Source organism: Mesoplodon mirus (genome assembly GCF_964341445.2).
Source record: "Mesoplodon mirus genome assembly, chromosome: 13".
NCBI classification, from domain to species: Eukaryota; Metazoa; Chordata; class Mammalia; order Artiodactyla; family Ziphiidae; genus Mesoplodon; species Mesoplodon mirus.
The window spans coordinates 51,377,038-51,396,824 of record NC_138989.1 but is presented as its reverse complement, the minus strand read 5'-3'; the positions used below and the strand labels follow the sequence as shown (position 1 = coordinate 51,396,824).

Here is a 19,787-nt window from a genome sequence, read left to right as displayed (position 1 = left end):
CCATCCCACAAATGATGTCCATCCTGTATCTCATCACCTTCTCCTGCCTGCCATTCTCCCTTCCACTGCCTGTCAGGCCTTTCCACCTCTCTCCAGACTGTGGCCCAGGCCTCACCAGGCTCCCTGTTTGCTGTCTGCTCTCCTCCCACGCACTCTCTGTGCTGTTCCCACAGGGGTCTTGCTGAAATACCACCCCGATCTCACTTCTTCACTTAAAATTCATCAGTAGCTCTGTTCAGTTTTAGAGTTTTGCCATTTTCTTCAGAATCTAGAAAAATCCCCCAAATTCAATTCAGCAAAGTCCAAACCCCCAAAGAAATCTGCAATCTGATCACAGTGAACCTTTTGAGAAACCAGAAGCCCTGCGCCAGAAATCAGAAGGAGCTTTTGCAAAGTGACCTCTTCCTCCTACCTTTTGCTTCTGTCCTTTCTTGGAGCAGGTGCTCTCAGTTCCAAGTTCACAGCCCTCTGCTCAGCCTCCCACCCCCCAGCCATCTCCCCTCCTATCCTCCCTTTGCTGTTCAATACTCAGGAAACCACGAAGGGCTTCGGGCCATTAACTGGTAAATCTGAATCACTGGCTGTATTCTAATCATACCTACCTGAGGAGGTCACATCCCTTGCTGGTGAATCCCACTGGTAACGAACCATTACCGTCAGATCAATCTTCCCAAGTAGCTACTTGCCACTCACGGTACCCGTGGTTGTTAATCTAGTTGTGGTGAAATCCTCTAGCATGGTTATGCCAGTGCACAGAATCTTCTCGCCAGTTCACGTTCATGTTTATTTAACGATTACCTTCTTTAATAGCACAATATCCGGGAAAGCTCCAGGGCATGGAGCTACTACAGTAACAACACTGAGCTAAGCCCACATTTGCGCTGCCTCTCTTGACTCCCCTGCCACTCTGTTAAAGCAGCATCAGCGCCCTGAGTTTACAGTGGAGGAGACCGAGGCCAAGCCTGGGGAGGAAGTGGGAACTGTAGCTGGAAAGGCCATGCCTGTGCCCTCAACAACCTGTGGCTGCTCCTGTTCTGCACTTGGCCCAACCTTCCCCAGGAGCCAGGACTGAGGTCACCTGAGTCGTAAATTCTGTAGGTTAACACCAATGATACAACCCCTACTGTAACAGAGAAGAACAAACCTGACTCCGTATTGGATCTAGTCCTTTAGCTCTCACCTCTGTGCCCTGTGCTTAGCCTTGCTGGCTCTGTGCCTTTATAAAAGAATGTTGTCTATAGCCTGAAATATATGTGGTAGCCCATTCTCAAAGCTCTGCCGCCCAGGCTTCACCTTTAAAGGTAAAACACTTGTCAAACACATAGACATAAAAAGTTGCACAACAGAGAATGACGTTTGTCTTGTTGGAGGTTTCCAGCAACATCGTGACCAGACCTACGTGGACAGCTGCAAGGACAAAAGATTATCACATCCCCTCTGTCTGGCCGGCACCAAGAAGTTTGCAGCAACCAGTCATACTCCGTCCCCTTTTAGTATAAAAGAAGTCTGAATTCTAATTCAGGTAACATGGCTCTTTGGGACACCAGTCCACCATCGTCTGTATTGTAGTAATTTTTTATTGTAGTAAATAAGGTATTATAGTAATTTTTTAATGTACTGACAAAAAACTAGAACTAATAATATAGAAGAAGGGCAACATGCATTTGATAATCGCTTACTAATTGCCAAGGACCCAGTAGATATGTTTTATTTCTACAGAATCACAGGGGGATAAAAAGGGTACTTTAATAAAATGGTGAAGGGCCGAGACTCCGGATCCAGACCACCTGAACTCTAAAACCAACTCCACATAGATTAGCTGTGGGACTCTGGACAGGTTACTTCAATGTTCTGTGCCTCAGTTTTTCTTTCTGTCACATAGAGATAATAACAGTACGTATACCTCATAGGGTAACAGTGAAAAGCGTAGTACACTAAAGTTCTTAGCATAATGCCTGGCAGATAATTAAGCACTCAGTACATTACTTGAAAACATAAAAGAGCTGCTCTTTATTCTGTTCTCACTCTGTGCCAGGGGCCATGTCTAAATGGATACAGGGCTAGCAGTGGCAGAGCCAAACACCTCCATTCTACGTCCTGTACAGCAGTGATTCCACATTCCATGCTGGTGAGAATGTGTGCAGACTGAGCGCTCCTCCGCTCCTAGGATCCAGGACCGGTTCTCGGCCAGCAGGTGTGGACTGAGTTTCTGCTGCTGGTGTCCACAGTCTGTCCCCACACCACACCCTGCCAGGCTCCTCGCTGCAGCATGGGTGGGCTACCTACCCCTGGTCAGTACCCGTGGCCTGTAGCCCACGTGGGCATGGTCCCTCCTGGTCTCCCCTTCTCCAGGACCAAGGGGGCCAGGCCACAACCTCTCTGTGCTGCTGGAGGGTCAGGCATGTCTGTAGGTCAAACTGCTGCATCCAGTCCTTCCCAACTGCAAGCTCCAGGCCTGGCCACAACCCTTGACTCCTGGTCAGTCTGTTTACTCCCTGATCACTTTCAATGTATTAGAACGAGTAGTTTTGTACAACAAACATTAAGGCTTTTTTTCCTTATTTTTACCCCTAATCTAACCTCCATGGACAAAATCGCAGATCTTGAATTTAACTTTTTCACTTCTTGACCCTCAGCTGATGGCACCATCAGCCGAGAGGAGGGCATCCACCTCTCCTCCTCAAGCTGAGTTCTCAACTCCACCTAAACACCTGTGAACACTGCGTGGACAGAGGTGGCTCTAGTGAGCTTGTCCCCTGTATTCCTCTTCCTCCAACCAGGTTCCCGAGTCTGGCTGCAGAAGACCACACCTTCTGTCATATCATCATTTTCCTGTCTTGCCATTTTGTTGTATGCTGGTGTCACATTCCACTACGTCAATATTTTTGGAATGTGATAGGTGTGAAGCTGATTAGAATTGGATATGCTGGGCATTTCAGCTACTGAGAAAATCATGAGATTTAGTCAAACTTTTGGTTCTCAAAGAGGGCTCAGCATATTCCCTGGGAATGTGAAGTAGAAAACTTTGCTAAATGGAGTTAAAACCAAACCAAACCAAAACAGAAAAGGGACTCAACTGTACTATCTGTACAGTAGCCCCCAAATTTAAGAATTATATTCTCTGAAAAAAAAAAGTCAGTTTTGACGCACGCACATGATGAGCATTTAAGATAGGTCCACAAAGTTCAAGAAAGCTACCCTGCTTCCAACAGTCAAAAGACTCCCTGCCTCAGCATCGTCCCAAGGAGGTGAAAATCACAACCAATTACGTGCCTTCCCCTAAGGCAGGGTTGACATTTTGTAACAGATAATTCTTCACTGTGGGAGGCTGTCCTTGCACTGTAGAATGTTTAGCAGCATCCCTAGACTCACCCACCGATGCCAACAGCACTCCCCACCCCAGCTATGATAACCCAAAAAGTACCAAGGCATTGCTCAGTGTCCCCTAGGGACAAAATCACTTCCGGTTGAAGACCACTGCCTTTCGGGGCCACTGAGACTGGTCCCAGCCTGCCTCTACATCCCTGAGCAGCACATCCTTTTCCGGGCTCAGTGCCACATGCCCTCCCCCACACTGGCTCTGTATGTCCCCCTAGTCTGTCTGACTCTTCTCCACCCTCTGCAACCCCCTCAGCCTCCCACTGGGAACGCATGAGCAGCCATCGGCAAACAGCCTCCACACCTTCATGGAATATTCTTTACTCTAACCCTGGACTTAAGGATGCTGTTCCCTAACAGACTTCTCATATGGCATGACGGTTTCTTCTCTCTTACCCACATACTCCTCTTTGCCAACTCCACACCACTTCCCCTGCAACTTCCCTCTAGAAACACAGCCCCTTAGAATATGGGTTGGCAAGCCTGTGGGCCAAATGTGGCCCACCACCTGTTTTGATACAGTCTGTCAGCTAAGAATGATTTTCACATTTTTTTAATGGTTGGGGGAAAAATCTAAAGAATATTTCATGACATGTAAAACTCAAATCTCAGTGTCCATAAATAAAGTCTCAGTGGAAGGCAGCCACACTCATTCTCTTACCTGTTTTCTATGGCTGCTATGTTACAAAAAAAGCATAAAAGCAGCCATAGTTGCAACAAAGACTGTCTGGGCTGCAAAGCTTAACATATTTATGACCTGGCCCTTGACAGAGAATATTTCCAACCCTTGACTTGGAGGAATGTGGGAGTCATCTGTACCATCTACTTCCAAGCTGTTGTCACCATCCAGTACCCGCCAGGTCACTCTTCCATGTGTATTAAAATATACACATGACTGAAAGCTGGATGGCACAACTGCTAACATGAATGATTAAATGAAGTTCAAAATTACCTCTACGGGTTAGAATGTTGTGTGGGAATCAACAGGATGAAATTAGACTTTATATATTAAGTCCCATGCCAAGTTCATTGTCAGAAAGATGGATATACAGAGCAGGAAGAAGACCCAGTGTGTGTTGACAGAGGTAAGAACCAGGATGAATAGGGAAACATTATAGGGAAATTCTATCCATATAGTGAAATGCTAAGTACCAACAGAGCTACCACATCATGGAGTAAATTTAGACCAGGTGACTTTACTAACAAGCCAAAAAGTTCAAGGATAGAATGGGGTGCCTCAGGGAGAAGAATGTCCGAGGCTGAGTACACAGAAAGGCTTCTGGTCTGGGCTTGACAACCCTGAAGACTTTTTAGTCCTAACATTATATACTATTACAATTTAAACCAGAGACCCTGGCTCTTTTGATGATTAGATGCTAAAAATAACTTTCTTGGTAAAAAAATGAAAGCACCAACATTTTTCTTCCAATCAGATCTGTAAATTTAATTGCAAAGATGAAACTCACTATGGCACACATAGTCACAAGGGGTACTTTTAGGTGGCAGATGCCCAATAAACTCATACCTTACTTGGTAAATGCTCACTGTGGACTTCTATTTCTTCAGAAACCTAAGCAGAGCAATGTGAGTTCTGAGGCTTACTCGTCCTTATTAAAGCACATAGCCTAGCAGGCCTAAGTCTGTAAGAAGACTTGGGGATTTTCTCCTGTTCGACTCTCTTTGATTTTTATATTAACCTGAATAAAAGTACACATATATGGTATGTAAACAAATTCCCCGTCTAAAAAGTCAGAAGTACAAATCTCACTCAATGACTATGTTTAGGAAGTAGGGTGGCAAGTGGTTCTATACGATTCGGACATTGAGCAGCAAAGGCCAAAGACTTAGATTTACCCCAGGGCTTAGCTCCCTAGTCCTGAGATTCATCACAAGGCACCAAGCCCCTGATGTTTTCTCATCTGTAATGTGAGGATAATGATACTTGTCCCTGCCTGGATCCTACAGAGGATCACCATGAGAATCCAATTCAAGTGACAGAGAAGAACCATCTGAGTGGAGAGTGCCATATACAGTTTAGGACAACATGAATCTCTAACCTGTAACATAGCTCTACCTTCTTTTCAAAAGTATTGGCATTAGTTGGGACACAGAGTAATACAATTCAGCCTAAAATTCTCCATATGTGACGTATGCAGGCATGTTGCTACAAGTTAGCAGTAAGCAGGGCCGGAACGTTCACACAGATGAAGAGTAATCTAGGACAGGCATGCGTCTGTGTCTTTCAAGGTCTACGGGGAATAGAGCACAATGAACTTCTTGATTCTAAGGTAATGTTTTGAGGCACAGATGCTGAGCAGGTGACTAAGCTATGCATGCAGGGACTGCTTCCCAATTTGCTTATCGTCACACTTTCCCTCTATCCTACTCCCACTTCTGCCCAAATTACTGTGTCATTTTGGGGCCACAGGGCAAAATCCCTCCAACAGGCTTCATGGATGAAGCCACTTCATCATCATCAATCTGAAAACCTTTACCTTTCTTGGTAAGCTGGAAAGTGTATTTTTCTTAAACAAATACTATGAACTTTACATTAAAGTAATAATTTCATTAAAATGAAAAATCAGTCCTATTTGAAAACACTGAAGTGGAAACATTCAGAGAAGCATCTGTGGCCTCCCGTTCCAGATCCCACCAAGCCCAGAGCCTCAAAACTGTGCCTAGGATGGTCCACTCCACTGCTGTTACCTTTGCCAACATATCACAAGGTGTGCTCACCTGAACTCACAACACAGAGACCTTTGAAAAGTGTAAAAACAAGAAACAGAACAGAAACAAACATGACACAAGTCAGACAGAGCAAAAGAACACCAAATGCTGCCAACAAGGCCTCCTAACTCCTACCTTCAGCCTCTTTGGTGGTTTTAAACCAATTTTTCAGCCCACTGTGTACACTTTCCTCAACTCTCTCCATGTTAATTTCTCAAGCTATTAGCCAGGAGCAGCACTACAGAGAGCTTCCAGGGCCCTCTGAGCACTGCCTGCATTTCTTGAAGATCTTAGATGACAAAGTACAATGTTCATAGTAGAGGTTCTCATTCCTCAGTCCGTTCAGAAGTTTTGGTCTTCTTTTCACTAAAATAGAGATTGCTATACACAGACTCTTAGAGACAGAAAAACCTGTAGATGGAAGGCTAGGTGATGAAGAAGGGTGTCAACACGGACCAGGCCTTGCACATCACTCGCAGACCGATGTCCTCCTTCTCCTTCTGTAATAGGGGGCACCCAAAGGCCTGGACCGGTTCATGTTCCAGTGATCCCATGAGTACCAGACTGCTCAAGTCACTTCTTGGTAGTGGTGGGGGTGGGGTGGGTGTCCCCTTAGGGATAGAGAGGAAGGGACATATGTGGATAGTGACAGACCTCACTATCTTAAGGTCATACCACTTATTCTGAGTTATATTCTTCTACACCAAGCAGCCTCCTGACCTACATTTGGCTCCCAGGTGGATCTCCATGACGGGGGGAAAATGCTTCAGTCAAGTGATGTGAGCAGGGTTTCCGCCAGCAGCAGGAAGAGGTGCACTGGCAACCAGTGTATCTGTGAGCCTCAGTGGAGTTGGCTGGCATGGACTGGTCCACAGAGTCCCACCATCCTAGTGAACTGAGAGCATCCATTTGGGAAGATATAACTGGACCCAGACCCCAGAGCAGCATGGTCATCCTTTTGCTGCACCTCTGTTTTATGGAACCACTTCTGAGCTCCTATAGATTTTGTCAAATTTTATATTTTGGACATACATAATTTCTCATGGGATTGTCAATCTATTTCTTTTTATGTCCTTGTCTTCATTCTTACTTTCTTCATTCTTATTCTTCATTTCTTATGTATTTGTCTTCATTCTTACATTCTCCCTGCCCAGATGGGAGGTTCACAGGAATGGAGATCATACCTTTTCTATTTATATGTCTTCACGGTTGCAAACAGTCCTGGCCTATAACAGACACTTAATAAAAAAGTATGCTGCATGACTGACTGAATGGTTGATGGCACCAGTATTTACTGAAGTTATATGAAAGCACATATTTGTTCTATTTAACTCAACCTCAACCACGTATTGTCATGGGTACCTCGGACTCTATTGATCTCACATTCGTGTGGTGGCATACCATTTATTTCTAGGCCAAAGTTTTGTGTTTTGAATTCTTTTCTAGTTGATAAAGCACAGCATTTCTACACAGATATTAACTGAGATGCTAAATAATATGAAAACACAAGTGGGTGAAGATGAGTTCACGGCGTTAGTAAGACCAAGTCTACGCGTGTCACCAGGGCCACCTCGCCCTGGGAAGTTCCGGGGGAATTAGGGAGGATGGTTTAATGGTAGAGAAGAGGCAGGGAGCAGGAGAGGCGGGGATGGTCAAGGGCACCGGTGGGGGTGTGGCCTCCCTCCCTCTTTCCGGCATCCTTGCACCCCTCTCCGCGGCTGGGTTAATACTTACTTTTCACGGAGATCACGCACTTGACTGGCCTTGAAGTCGGGAGCCGATGGGGAGCAGGGGCTGGGCGGAGGCGACAGAGGACTCTTGATGCTCTGCACCGAGTGCCTGCGGCTCCGCCTGCGGTCCAGGCCCTGGTGCTCGCCGCCCGTGCCGGAACACACGCTGGCCCTCCTCCGGTCCCGGCACCCGCTGGGGGGTGGTTCAGCCGTCTCGTCGCCATCCTCGAGCCTGAGTGCCACCTGGAAAAGCAGAGAGCGCCCAGCGTGAGCTCAGACCTGACAGCCTTTCACAGTCCCGCCCCAATGAGGACAATACGCCGTCTCTTCCCATCCTGTGGCTGCGGCTTCTCCGCAAGGTCATCACAACCACACGCATCCTAAAGCGCCGCCTGCAAACCAAAAGATGCTGGCCACTGTGTGATTTTCCCAAACGGATACAAAAAGGTCAACTGATGTCACGAGAAGACCTGAGAAATGTTTTGTAATTAGATGGGCGCTTCACCCTGCGGCCCAGCACTGCCCTTTCCGAGGTCATCTCTCGTGCGCCCCCACCGCCCCGCCCCCACTGCCTTTGCTCTTCCCTGGTCCAGGAGGCGGGGTCTCTCCTGAAGCCCAGGGGCAGCAGGAAGCCCCGGAGTTCCTGACAGTTTCGGAGCTCGCCTTCCCAGCTGTTCAGAAGAGCACAGCAAGGAGAAAGGCGGGAGCCCCAAACTAGGTGAGCCGAACGGCCTCACCTGCAGGTCTTTTCAGAGGCCTGACTTTAGATCCCTGCGCACCGCGGCTCTCAGGAAACCCTTTGCAGCCTGGTCTCAGGAGCCTGCTTGAGCTTGCGGTCACAAAAATATAGACCAGAAATACACTGGACCTCTAGAATTCCGTTTTTTTAAAAAATTTCCTCTTAAAAGCACTTACACTAGGAGCCCTGATCCTAGTTGGGTGGTACCCTGTCCAAAGGCCCAGCTCGGCCCTCTCCTAATCTCCTCTATCCTGGATCCTACTCTATGGCCCTGTCAGCTCACATTAACACCCACCATCTCTATGCATACGCTCCTCTTTATTGGAGCTCACTCTTCTCAACCATGGGTTACACCTATCTGTAGCTCCAGCTTCTTTAATTATTTTTATGCCTACCTTCTCAACTACACGGTCAGACGAGCACAAGTTATCGCTGACTAGACCTCTGTGTGGCTGCCTGTGCCACTAGTGGACCAAGGGTGACCTGCAGCAAATTGCTTGCCCGAGAGCCTCTCTCTCGGCAGATGAGGCTAAGAGGATTGCATTTTCAGGTTTGTGGTAAGAAAACTTATCTAACATATGTAAAGCAGCTAGGGTAGGGCTTTCCCTGTGGCCAGTACTCAATTAATATGACCATTCTTCCCCAACATAGGCCCTCAGATGAAGGGGCCTAGGATGCCCACAAATTCCTCCATCACACAGAACTGGCAGGTCAGGCCACCTCACACACCAGATGGGCCAGGCCAAAGCAAGTCCAGCAGTCTCTCTGATTTGGCACCCAAGGACCCACATGGTCCCCCATCCCCAAAGGTGCATATTTTCCAGGCTTGTGTGTGCTCTTAGTCACGTTTCACAATGTGGTCCTGACAAGTGAGAGAATGGAGAAGTAATATAAAGACCCAGATGGCTAACCATGCTATTTGGCTTTGACATCACCTGTCTACAGAAAACCTGGCCACTGCAAAATCAGTGGTCTCCTCTGTCCAAAGCATTGATGCCAACCAACTGTGTTCACATAGCAAGGTGAGCTTGGCTTAGTCAGGGCCAGATTGGCCACTCTCATCCTGTTCACGAGGATGGCCTGTTTCTCAGGAGTGCAGCCTCCCTTGATCTGCTCCATCTCCAGTTTCCTCCAGTTCTAGCTTTTGGGTGAGACTGATTTAGTGAAAACTCTTCTATCTATGTGCCAGATACATTCTATAACAAACTCCCAGATAGATGAAGACAATTTAATAATATTTTGACTATTCTGTTCCCTTAGAATTTACAAGTCAGACATAATTTGGGGATGCTTGAGGTAAGAATTGATAAGAGTTCAGAACAAGCTCTACTGTTACAAAATCTCACTGGAAAGTCTGGGGGCGGCGCAGGGGGGTCTGCGGTATAACTGCAAGAACTAAGAAAGAAGTTACGTATTTGGTTAACCACTTTTATCATCTCAACCTTAGCACTTTAAATGGCATTCTCTGGGGAAAGTTTGAGAATGATTATACACCTAACCAAGGAGAGTATTTTAAAATATTACTAGCCAATTATTTTTTCTTCATTTTTAGATGTACAAATTCTAGACCATTTGAACTTATTCTGACCTAAAGTATTGATTCTGCTTCTAATTCAGCACACATTTGGAATGATAAGATTAGGGGATAAAGTAGAGTTCAGATATTTCTAATTCCTTGTCTAACCTCAGAGATGCAAGGATCAAATAGCATTCCACTCACAGTGCCTTTCAGAGAAGGACACAGAGTGTGCACAAAGTGAAATCTACTTTAACTGCCTTTTGTCAAGGAAGATGGAGACAATCAGAAAGTTTACATGAAAAGTCTTGAAAGATTATCAAAATGACACCATAAAAGGGAATTCAATGAGGGCTGTCTAAAGTTCAGATCCTCAACAAAACATCCATCCCCTTAAACAAAGAAAAGGGTGCATGGGGGCGGAGGGTAAATGGGGCTCAGAATCCCAGGAGATCCAATGGCAGTCTCGAGTTTGGCAGTCAGGAATGCTGTAACATGAAATTTGGGGCTGGTCTTCACTCCTGGTTTTGTTTTTACAAGAAGAATTTTAGAATCACCAGTGTCCACTGATGACAGGAAGAGAGACGCACTTTCACGTACAGGGCCTCGATGGCAGTTCCAAATTCTTCAGATTCTAGGGAGCACCATGGATTAGAGTCAAGACCACTAAGAGCTGGAAAACACCTGGAGAGAACAGCACTTATCAAGAGACTTATTCAGAATCTGTGGTGTCAGATCTAATTAACTACAAGTGCAGTGTCCTCCATGGGACCCAAGGTGAGATCAACCAGGTCCTGAACAATCTCTAATCTCGCCCAAATGATGGAGTGTTTTGTTTGCTGGACCCCTCGTCAGATACCTTCTGACTCTTTTAATCAAATGTAGAACACTGTCTATAAAGCCAAGATGAGGAGTAAGCAGGTTCCTCATCCAGCACTGATTGCTTGCACATCCCACCCCATCTTATCAAGAAAGCAGTGAGGAGCGGACTAAGGTGGCATCTGTGACAACTTCCACCAGTCTTTGAGGCCACTGAATGATCTAAACATTCTTTTTAAATTTTTGTGGAAATTTTCAAACACATACAAAGACTTTTGTGCTCATCACCTATGACAGTTCAACAACTATCGACCCTGGCCAATCTTGCCTCATTTACTACCTGCCACCGACCCCACAGCCAGATTTTTTTTTTTTTTTTTTTTTTTTTTTTTTGCGGTACGCGGGCCTCTCACTGTTGTGGCCTCTCCCGTTGCGGAGCACAGGCTCTGGACGCGCAGGCTCAGCAGCCATGGCTCACGGGCCTAGCCGCTCCGCGGCATGTGGGATCTTCCCGGACCGGGGCACAAACCCACGTCCCCTGCATCGGCAGGCAGACTTTCAACCACTGCGCCACCAGGGAAGCCCAGCCAGATTTTTTTGAGATAAATCCCAGATCATATAATTTCACCCATTAATATTTCAGTATATATCCCTAGAAGATAAGGATTTCTAAAACCCATAACCACATACCACTGTCCTGCTTAAAATAATTTAATATCATCAAACATTGAACAATCTGAACATTCTTAATGGAGGTCAAAATCTATTAACATTTCTTTGAGTTTACGTTGTTATACTACTACTAACCTCCATGACAGGCAGCCATCTTTACACAGCAGATGTTATCATTTTCCAAATTGCATCCACATTTTCTTTTTAATTCATACCTAAACATCTTGATTCAGCTTTTAGGTGAAGTGGATGCCAGTGCTAGTACCATTTCAAGAAGAAACTATGCTGATGACAGGTTGTGGTAGATGATTATAGCACTAGGTTCCCAGGGACTCATGCCTCTCTGTTTCCTTATCCTTGTGTAGCCCTCTCTTACACTGAGTCAACAATTTTCCATGTGACTTACTTTGGCCAATGGGACATCAGAAGACATAGATGCCTCAAAAGTGTTTGCACTTTGGGACTTGTCCTTCTGAAATGCTGCTACATGTGAAGAAGTTTGGTCTAGTCCGCTGAAGACATATGGCCCAGCCAACAGCAGCACCAAATGCCAAACCAGGTGAATGAGACCATCTTAGACCATTCAGCCCCAGTCAAGCCATCAGATAACTGTAGCTCCCTGAGAATCTTTCAGGTGAACCAGGCTCAAATCTCTGACCCACAGAATCATGAGCAATAATTGCTGTTTTAAGACCGCTCTTTTTGGCATATTTGTTATACAGCAAGAGCTAACTGATACACATTTTTAAAATCACCTATGATAAAGGAAGAATTTTAAGAGATTGGATCTATAAGTTATTTATTCCTGACAGTAACAGTCACCCCCTCACCCCCAAAGTCTTCATCCCTAAGATGCCTTTGACATTACTAGGACCACATTTTCAGAATCAGAAGTTAGAACACAATCTGACAAAAGACCTTTTATTTTGATTTGTGAATTTGAAAAATCATTCAAAGCTATAAAAATTCAAATGAATTTAATTAAACAGGGATTAAGTCACCTTTCTAAAATGGAATTAAATTACATGGTATTGGGCATTCCCCAGAAAGTCCAGGACATATGGTCACCAGACATCCTCCACTATTAAGAAGAATTCTAGAAGCCCAACCAAGGTCTCTACAATGGCTTGAAAACATTCATAGTCTATTGTGAGGAAAATATTGGCACTGCTTATAGGCCTCCTTGCTTCCCTTGCATATAATGAAGTTAGTTGTCCTGTGGCACTAAATATTTTTAAAACTGCATTAATTTTCAGAAAGGAATAAAAATCCTGACTCTACCCCAAGCATTCAGTAATCACCTTGAGTGATTACTCAAAGCATCTCCCCTTTAAGGTAGCTGATTTCTGATTAAATCATGCCCTTCCTTCAACCCAGCATCTGTTAATAAAATGTGTGATATTTAAAAGAAACCTTCATTCAAGTGCTTACTGAACTTCTACTCTGGGCAGGTGCGCTGCTGGGCACAGGGGTTAGAGAGGAATGAGACAGATGACAAAGGCAAACAGATAGACAAGTGCGACCTGAGGACTGTTCAGTCTGAAGTGTGGACACAGACAAGTGCTCCTTCCTGGGTTATAAACAAAGTGCAGGCGACAAGTAGCAGGAACTCCTTTTACCTTGCCAAGGAGGCCTTGCGGACGAGGGGATATCTGAGATGACTCCTGCAGGAGGAGGAGGAGTTTGCCAACCTGAGAATGGGAAGGAAGAACACTCCAGGCAAACCAAGGAGAATGGATAAAGGGAAGCTCCCTGATGACCTGCCTTTCACGTTCAAGAAACAGAAGAAGTTGAGTGTGGCTGAAACTTCAGAGACATCTAGGAATGACCTGAGACAGGCCACAGAAGCACAAAGGCCACAGACGGTGTTAGCTCTTGTACCAACTCAAAGAGTTTGGGCTTCATCCCACAGGCTGTGAAAAAGGTTTTAAAGTTTTTCATTCATTCATTCATTCATTCACTCCTGTTTATTTTCTTAAATAGAGGAATGGCGTAGTCAGATCTGACTTCCAGGAGGATCCCTTGTTTTCAGTTGCAGGGAGTTAGAAAGAGGGAATAAGCAGAGAAGCCCCCAGGGGATGCCACCCTGCAGGTGCCAACCTCTCCAGGCCCTGCCCGTCATCACACCTCCTTTCAACCCTTCACATCTGCCAAACCTGAGCTCCTCCACAACTCTTCCCTCTGTCACTGTCCTTCTTTAGGCCACCACCTCAGATGGGCCTTCCTCCCCCTGCCTCAGTGTCTCACCTCTACCTCATCCTGTCTCTTTTCTTCATAGACACGCCAGCAATCTTGGATCCTCAGCTTACTCATGTACTTTGATCACTGTCTGCACCCCATGAGAATGTGCATCCCCTCAGGACACTGGCCTTGTCTGTCTAGTTTGCTGCTGTGTCCTGGGGCCTAGAATAGTGCCTGGCACATAGTATGTGCTCAGTAAAGTTCTGTTGAATGAATGGATTCACAGAGGAACAAATGAATGAGAAGACATTGCAATAATTCAGGCAAGAAATGATAAGGGCCTGAGCTAGGGGAATGGAGAAGAAATCACAGTCTTCAGCAATCAGACTTCCAAGCATGGGGACAGAGGAGAGAGGAGGGAGTCCAGGACAGTTCCGGGTTTGTAACTTGGGAGACTCTGCTCTTTGTAGAGATGGAGAAATGAACAGATTGTGCAGGATTTTTGTTTTTGTCATGGGAGAAAAATAAAAGCTTTCGTTAGGGCTGGATACATGTCACGTGCAGCCTCCAGGTGGCTGTGACTGACATAATCTGAGCTCCTCTGGCATGTTCCATGTCCTTTCTTGTTCCATCACATTTAGCTGCTGGGGGAACCGGCCACCTGCTTGTCTTAGACCACAGAATGAAAGTTGCTTGGGGCAGGGACAGATCTTCTGGCTCTGTATTTTCAGCCCCAGCAGAGTATGTGACAGACCCTCAATGAATGAATGAACGTAATACAAAAAGACAAGCAGGCAGAGGGTCAGGCAACCAGGAGTCTTGGCAGGAAGCTCAGGGTCAAGGTATCAGCCACCAGCCTCCAAAGCTGCTGAACTCACTGGGTGAATCATAGTGCAGGCTGCATGTACTGAGAGAGGAGGAAGTCTGATAAGGAAACTCCAACACCAAAAGGGAACAGAGAAGAAAGATCCACGGGAGAACATCGAGGAGGAGCAATCAGAGAGGTACCCTAGAGACGTCCATAGACATAGTCGCCAGGAGCGCATTCTACAGGAGCAACATACAAAAGTGCTTTCATGACCACCAGCATCATCTTTTTATGATGCTAGCATAACAGTGATGCCCAAGCTACTAGGGACGGCATACAGAAAAGGAAGAAAGGAAGAGACGGGAGGCTGAGAGGGAGGCCAATCTTACTTATGACTATTTGCATAAAAATCCTAAATAAGTTAGTATCGAACAGAATTCCAACAGCACACTTTAAAAAAGAACACATCATGACCAAGTGGGTTACAGTCCAGGAATGTGAGGATGGTTAAAGGATAAAAGGAAATGAAGTAAATAAACAACTTAAAAATCTAAAAAAAGAACAACAAAGTAAACTGAAAGAAAATTAAAGAAGGAAATTATAGAGATAAAAACGTTTTGAGTTACAAAACAGAAGAGCACTGCAAATCATACATAAGTCAAAATTAACAACAACGACAAAATAGACAAACCACTAGTTAACCCAGAGGAAAAAAAGGGAGAAATTACAAACACAAAAATTAACAAAGGAAAATAACTTCTGAACAAGAGGAAATTAAAAACATTCCTGAGAGACTATTTATATATCTCTTTAGTAATCAGTTTAAAAATCCAGATAAAGTGGATAATTTCCTAGGAAAATATGATTCAGAAAAACTGATCTCCATAAAGATAGGAAGTTTAAATAGACCAATACCCATAGAAAAAACATAGTTACCAAAGATCTCTTGCCTCCAACACACACACACACACACACACACACACATACACACACACTCCTCCTCTGCCCCATCATCCTCATCACAGGTCCACACAATTTCCCAAGGGAATTCTATCAAATAGTCAAAGACCAGAGACAAGGGCAGAGAGAAAGAAGAAAAACTTCTAAATATTTTTACAAAGCGAGAATAGAATTGACACCTAAACATAAAGAGTATTGGGCGCGTGCGCGCGCACGCACACACCACACACACACACACACACACACACACAGAAAAGAATGGTCATGGTAGCATTATCATGGCAACAAAACTGTAACCAGCCGACATCCATCAAGAGAAGAGCAGATAAATAAATTGGGATATATTCATCAGCAGTGAAAGTGAACAAACTAGAACTTCACATAACAACATGGGTAGGTCTCAAAAACAATAAGCAAAAAGAGAAACTGTAGGAGGACACCAAAGGTATGGTTCCATTTATAAAAAGACAAAATTAATATGTTGTTTAGGGATACAGACTGGGAGGAAGGAGTTAAAACAGCTGGCCTGTGATCCCTCCACTCCTTTTGTAGTAGTGATGCTTCTGGGGAAAGAAAGAAGACAATGACCCCATCTAATCTTTTGTAAATATGCTAATAACTAGACTATCTAACAAACAGCCTGATGATATTTGCTAAAATGAGAGTTCTTGTTTCTGGAATGCCCTTAATTAGCAGGGTAGGATTGGCTAAGGATTACCTATACTAAATAAACACAGAACTTATGGATTTATACCCGTGACTCTCTGGACTATGTAGTAGAGAGCCTTCATAGTTATGAAGCAAATTACTCACTGGGCGAGGTGATGCATGAACCACACTTGGAGACCTCATCTATTGTTCTGGGTCAGAAAGCACATGTCTGATATATGAATAAAAGACCTGGGAGTCACAGGTCTCTGCACCTCTGTATTCTGGAAATTATTAGCCTAGATAGATTAGTATAGCTCTGCTATAGGTAGCAAGATCTCAGATCTGTCAACTCTTATTTGATAATCTGATCCTTTGTGTTAGCTCACAGAATAAGTTATTTTCAGACAAAATTATTAAAAAAAAGAGAGAGAGAGAACAGTGCTGGAAGTTAGTTGGATGACACCAGGAAGGGCCATCAAGGACACTTCTGAGTTACTGTTAATATTCTACTTCTTAAATACATGAGTGTATTAAGGCTCTCCAAAGAAACAGAACAAATAGGATATATATGGAAATTTAGTGTAAGGAGTTGGCTGACATGATTATGGCAGCTGAGAAGTCCCAAGATCTGTGGTCCAAATGCCTGGGAACCAAGGGAGCCAATGGTGTTAGTTCTAGCTGGAGGTCAAAGGTAAGAGGCAAACTATGTCCCAGCTCATTACCAACAGCAGAGAGTGAATTCTCTCTTGCTCAGCCTTTTGTTCTATTCAGGCCCTCAGTAGATTGAATGAGGCCCACCCACATGGAGGAGGGCAATCTTCATTACTTAGTCTACCAATGTGAATGTTAATCTCATCCAGAAATACCTACACAGACAGAGAATAATGTTTGATCAAATATCTGGGCACCCCGTGGCCCAGTCAAGCTGACACATAAAGTTAACTATCACAATGGGTGTTTGTTTTGTTGTTCTTTGAGTGAAACATATAATCTACATTTGTGAATGATATGTACTTAATGTTAAAATATTAAGCAAATGCCATTTGACAAAAGGAAGACGGTGAACACAGGACATCTTTTAAAACGTTTGGCATGAATGGAAAGAGGAAGATGGGGAGGTAGCTTGAGAGTCAGGTAGACTGGAGAGAAAGTATGCCCTGAAACCAGAAGTAGTCTTCTGGGGAGGTATCCAGGCTACTTTTCAAAATGCTCTCCCAGTTGGTTCACTAGTAGGAAATTCACCTGCATTATGCTATCTTCTGATATACACTGACCACACAGAATCCAAAGCTATGATAATATAAGCCCCTGGTTGAGCAGAGTCTCAGAGACTGGAGTTCTGATCAGGGGAAAGGGGGTAAAGAAAGGGAGGTATATGTACTGGGAAAAGTCCTTCTACCTTGATGTGAGCTGACTGTCTTTAGTCCCTTCCTTCTCCATCTTTAGTATTCTTACTTAATTCCTACTTTATCCTGTCTCTTAGGAGCCATAAGAACATATTCCTCCACCACCCACTGATAATAAAACATGAAAGTGTGAACAGATTACTGGGTAAGTGAGGCTTCATTAGAGAAGATGCCCAGAGCAGGGGCAAAAGAGCTGGCCAGCTGTGGGAAGCTTTATGCTCTGACAGCAGATCTCTCTGGCTCAGTTTCCACTGATTTTTCCTAAGATCATACAAAGATAATTCTGTTCTGTTCCTCAGCTTGTCACTTATTATGACAGTAACTTTAAGGAAGTAATGAGTTACATGTCAGTTTCTCCACTTCTACCCAGTGAAGATCACAATGGAGCCATTCAGCTGGGAAATATCCCTCCTAGAACTCTAGCTGTGCACACAAATTTATGAATAAAGCTGTTCATTACAACAGCATTTATCATTTTCAAAAACTTGGAAGCAATCTAAATCTGAGAAAACAGGGACTGGTTATATGTATTATGGTACTTGCATACAGACAGGCTATTATGTTCCTAATAAAACGAAATTCTTGAAGACGATTCAATGACAAAAGGAAACGGTTCCAAAATATTTACTAATAAAGATTCAGTACACAACACTGTATATACACTATTATCTCTGGAGTTAATAGTCTATACATTTACAAAAAAGACTAGAAAAACAGACCAAAATGTTAACCATGGTTAGTAATAAAATCATGGCTGATTTTTTTCTCTTACACTTTTTGGTATTTTCCAAATATTCTTCAATGAGTACATACTTTTAGCAAAAAAAAAAACAAAAAAAACAAAAAAAAAACCACCATGACAAGGTGAGAGAGAAAGCAGAAGAAAGTGAAAAGTTTAGTATCTTTGATAGCACTTTTTCCCCGCATTTTCATTTTGCACTGGACCCTACAAATTATGTAGAGCCCTGCAGGAAGTTCCACCCCTATCCGAGGATAAGAAACACGATCTTTGTGCCTCCTTCCCCACCACCCCTCATTCAGAATGAATGTTCTTTAAAATAAAACAGCAATTAATCAATCTGGGCCCACCCTTGGAGTTTCTGACTCAGCAGGTCTGGGGCTGGGCCTGGGAACCTGCATTTTGGCAGTTCCAAGGTGTTGCAGATGCTGCCACATCACACTCAGAGCCACTGGACTAGAGTGTGTTTCCCTCAGCCTTTGACGTTTGTCCAGGCTGTATGAGGCCCTACAAAAGGTATACACATATCCTGTTACCTCATAGATGTTCAACTGCTCCACTAAGTCCAGGTCAGTCCCTTTCTTGGTCAAGTGCCGCTGGGACACAGCTGCAATGCCCAGCTCCTCCAGGCAGTCCACCACATCGTAGAAGGTGTCTTGGTCTGGCAATCCTGACAAGGTCTGGATGGAGAAAGAACAGGACACAGACATGTCTTAGGGGACTGTCACAAGACTCTCAGGGCATTTTTTGCATGGTAGCCAGTGGCCACATGTATAACAATGTGGGGCAAAGCAAACAGATGCTAAGTTCATTTGAGAAAAAGCTTCTCCAGTGTGGTAAGCAGAATGAGCCCCAAGATCCCACCCCCTTGGGATACAGATGCTATACAATTCCCTCCCCTTGAGGGTAGGGAGGACACTCCCATGATTAGGTGACATTATATGGCAAAGGTGAAAGCATTCTACAGATGTCATTAAGGTCCCAAATCAGTTGATTCTGAGTAGCCGGGTGGTCCTGACCTAATCACGTGAGCCATTTAAAAGTGGGTTTAGGCCTTTTCTGAGCACAGAGACTAGAAGAGAGATTATCCTGTTGTCCCGGAGGAAGCAGCAAGCCGCCATGAGTTCCACAGCTGCAAGGAAATGAGCTCCGCTAACAACCACAGAAGCTTGGAAGGGGACCCCAAGCTTCAGACGAGACACCAGCCCTGGTTGACACCTTGACTGCCGCCTTGTGAGACTCTTGGTGGTGCCTGGACCCTGCCCCACGGAAACTGTGAGGTGATAATCCTGTGATGTTTCAAGCTGCTAAATTTGTGGTAATTTGTTACATGGCAATTGAAAACTAACATACTCAGTGATCAGAAAAACTCCCGTTAAGATTGATCTACCAACAGCTGGAGTTATAACAATTGAATGATTCCCTTTACTTTCAGTTCGGCAGGCCTTCCCCTTGGTCTAA

The 19,787-nt window shown here is 44.5% G+C and overlaps 1 protein-coding gene across 6 annotated transcripts in view; it reads right to left on the bottom strand.

The window, feature by feature from the left end:
* FHOD3 (formin homology 2 domain containing 3) overlaps positions 1–19,787 on the bottom strand; it is a 495,977-nt gene that overhangs the window by 168,029 nt on the left and 308,161 nt on the right. For all 6 annotated transcript variants that reach the window (XM_082640045.1, XM_082640046.1, XM_082640047.1 and 3 more), the window contains exons 9-10: positions 18,863–19,006; positions 7,840–8,078 (exon numbers count right to left, since the gene is read on the bottom strand). In XM_082640045.1, the coding sequence (XP_082496171.1) occupies positions 7,840–8,078; positions 18,863–19,006 (383 nt within the window). The remainder of the gene's footprint in view (positions 1–7,839; positions 8,079–18,862; positions 19,007–19,787) is intronic.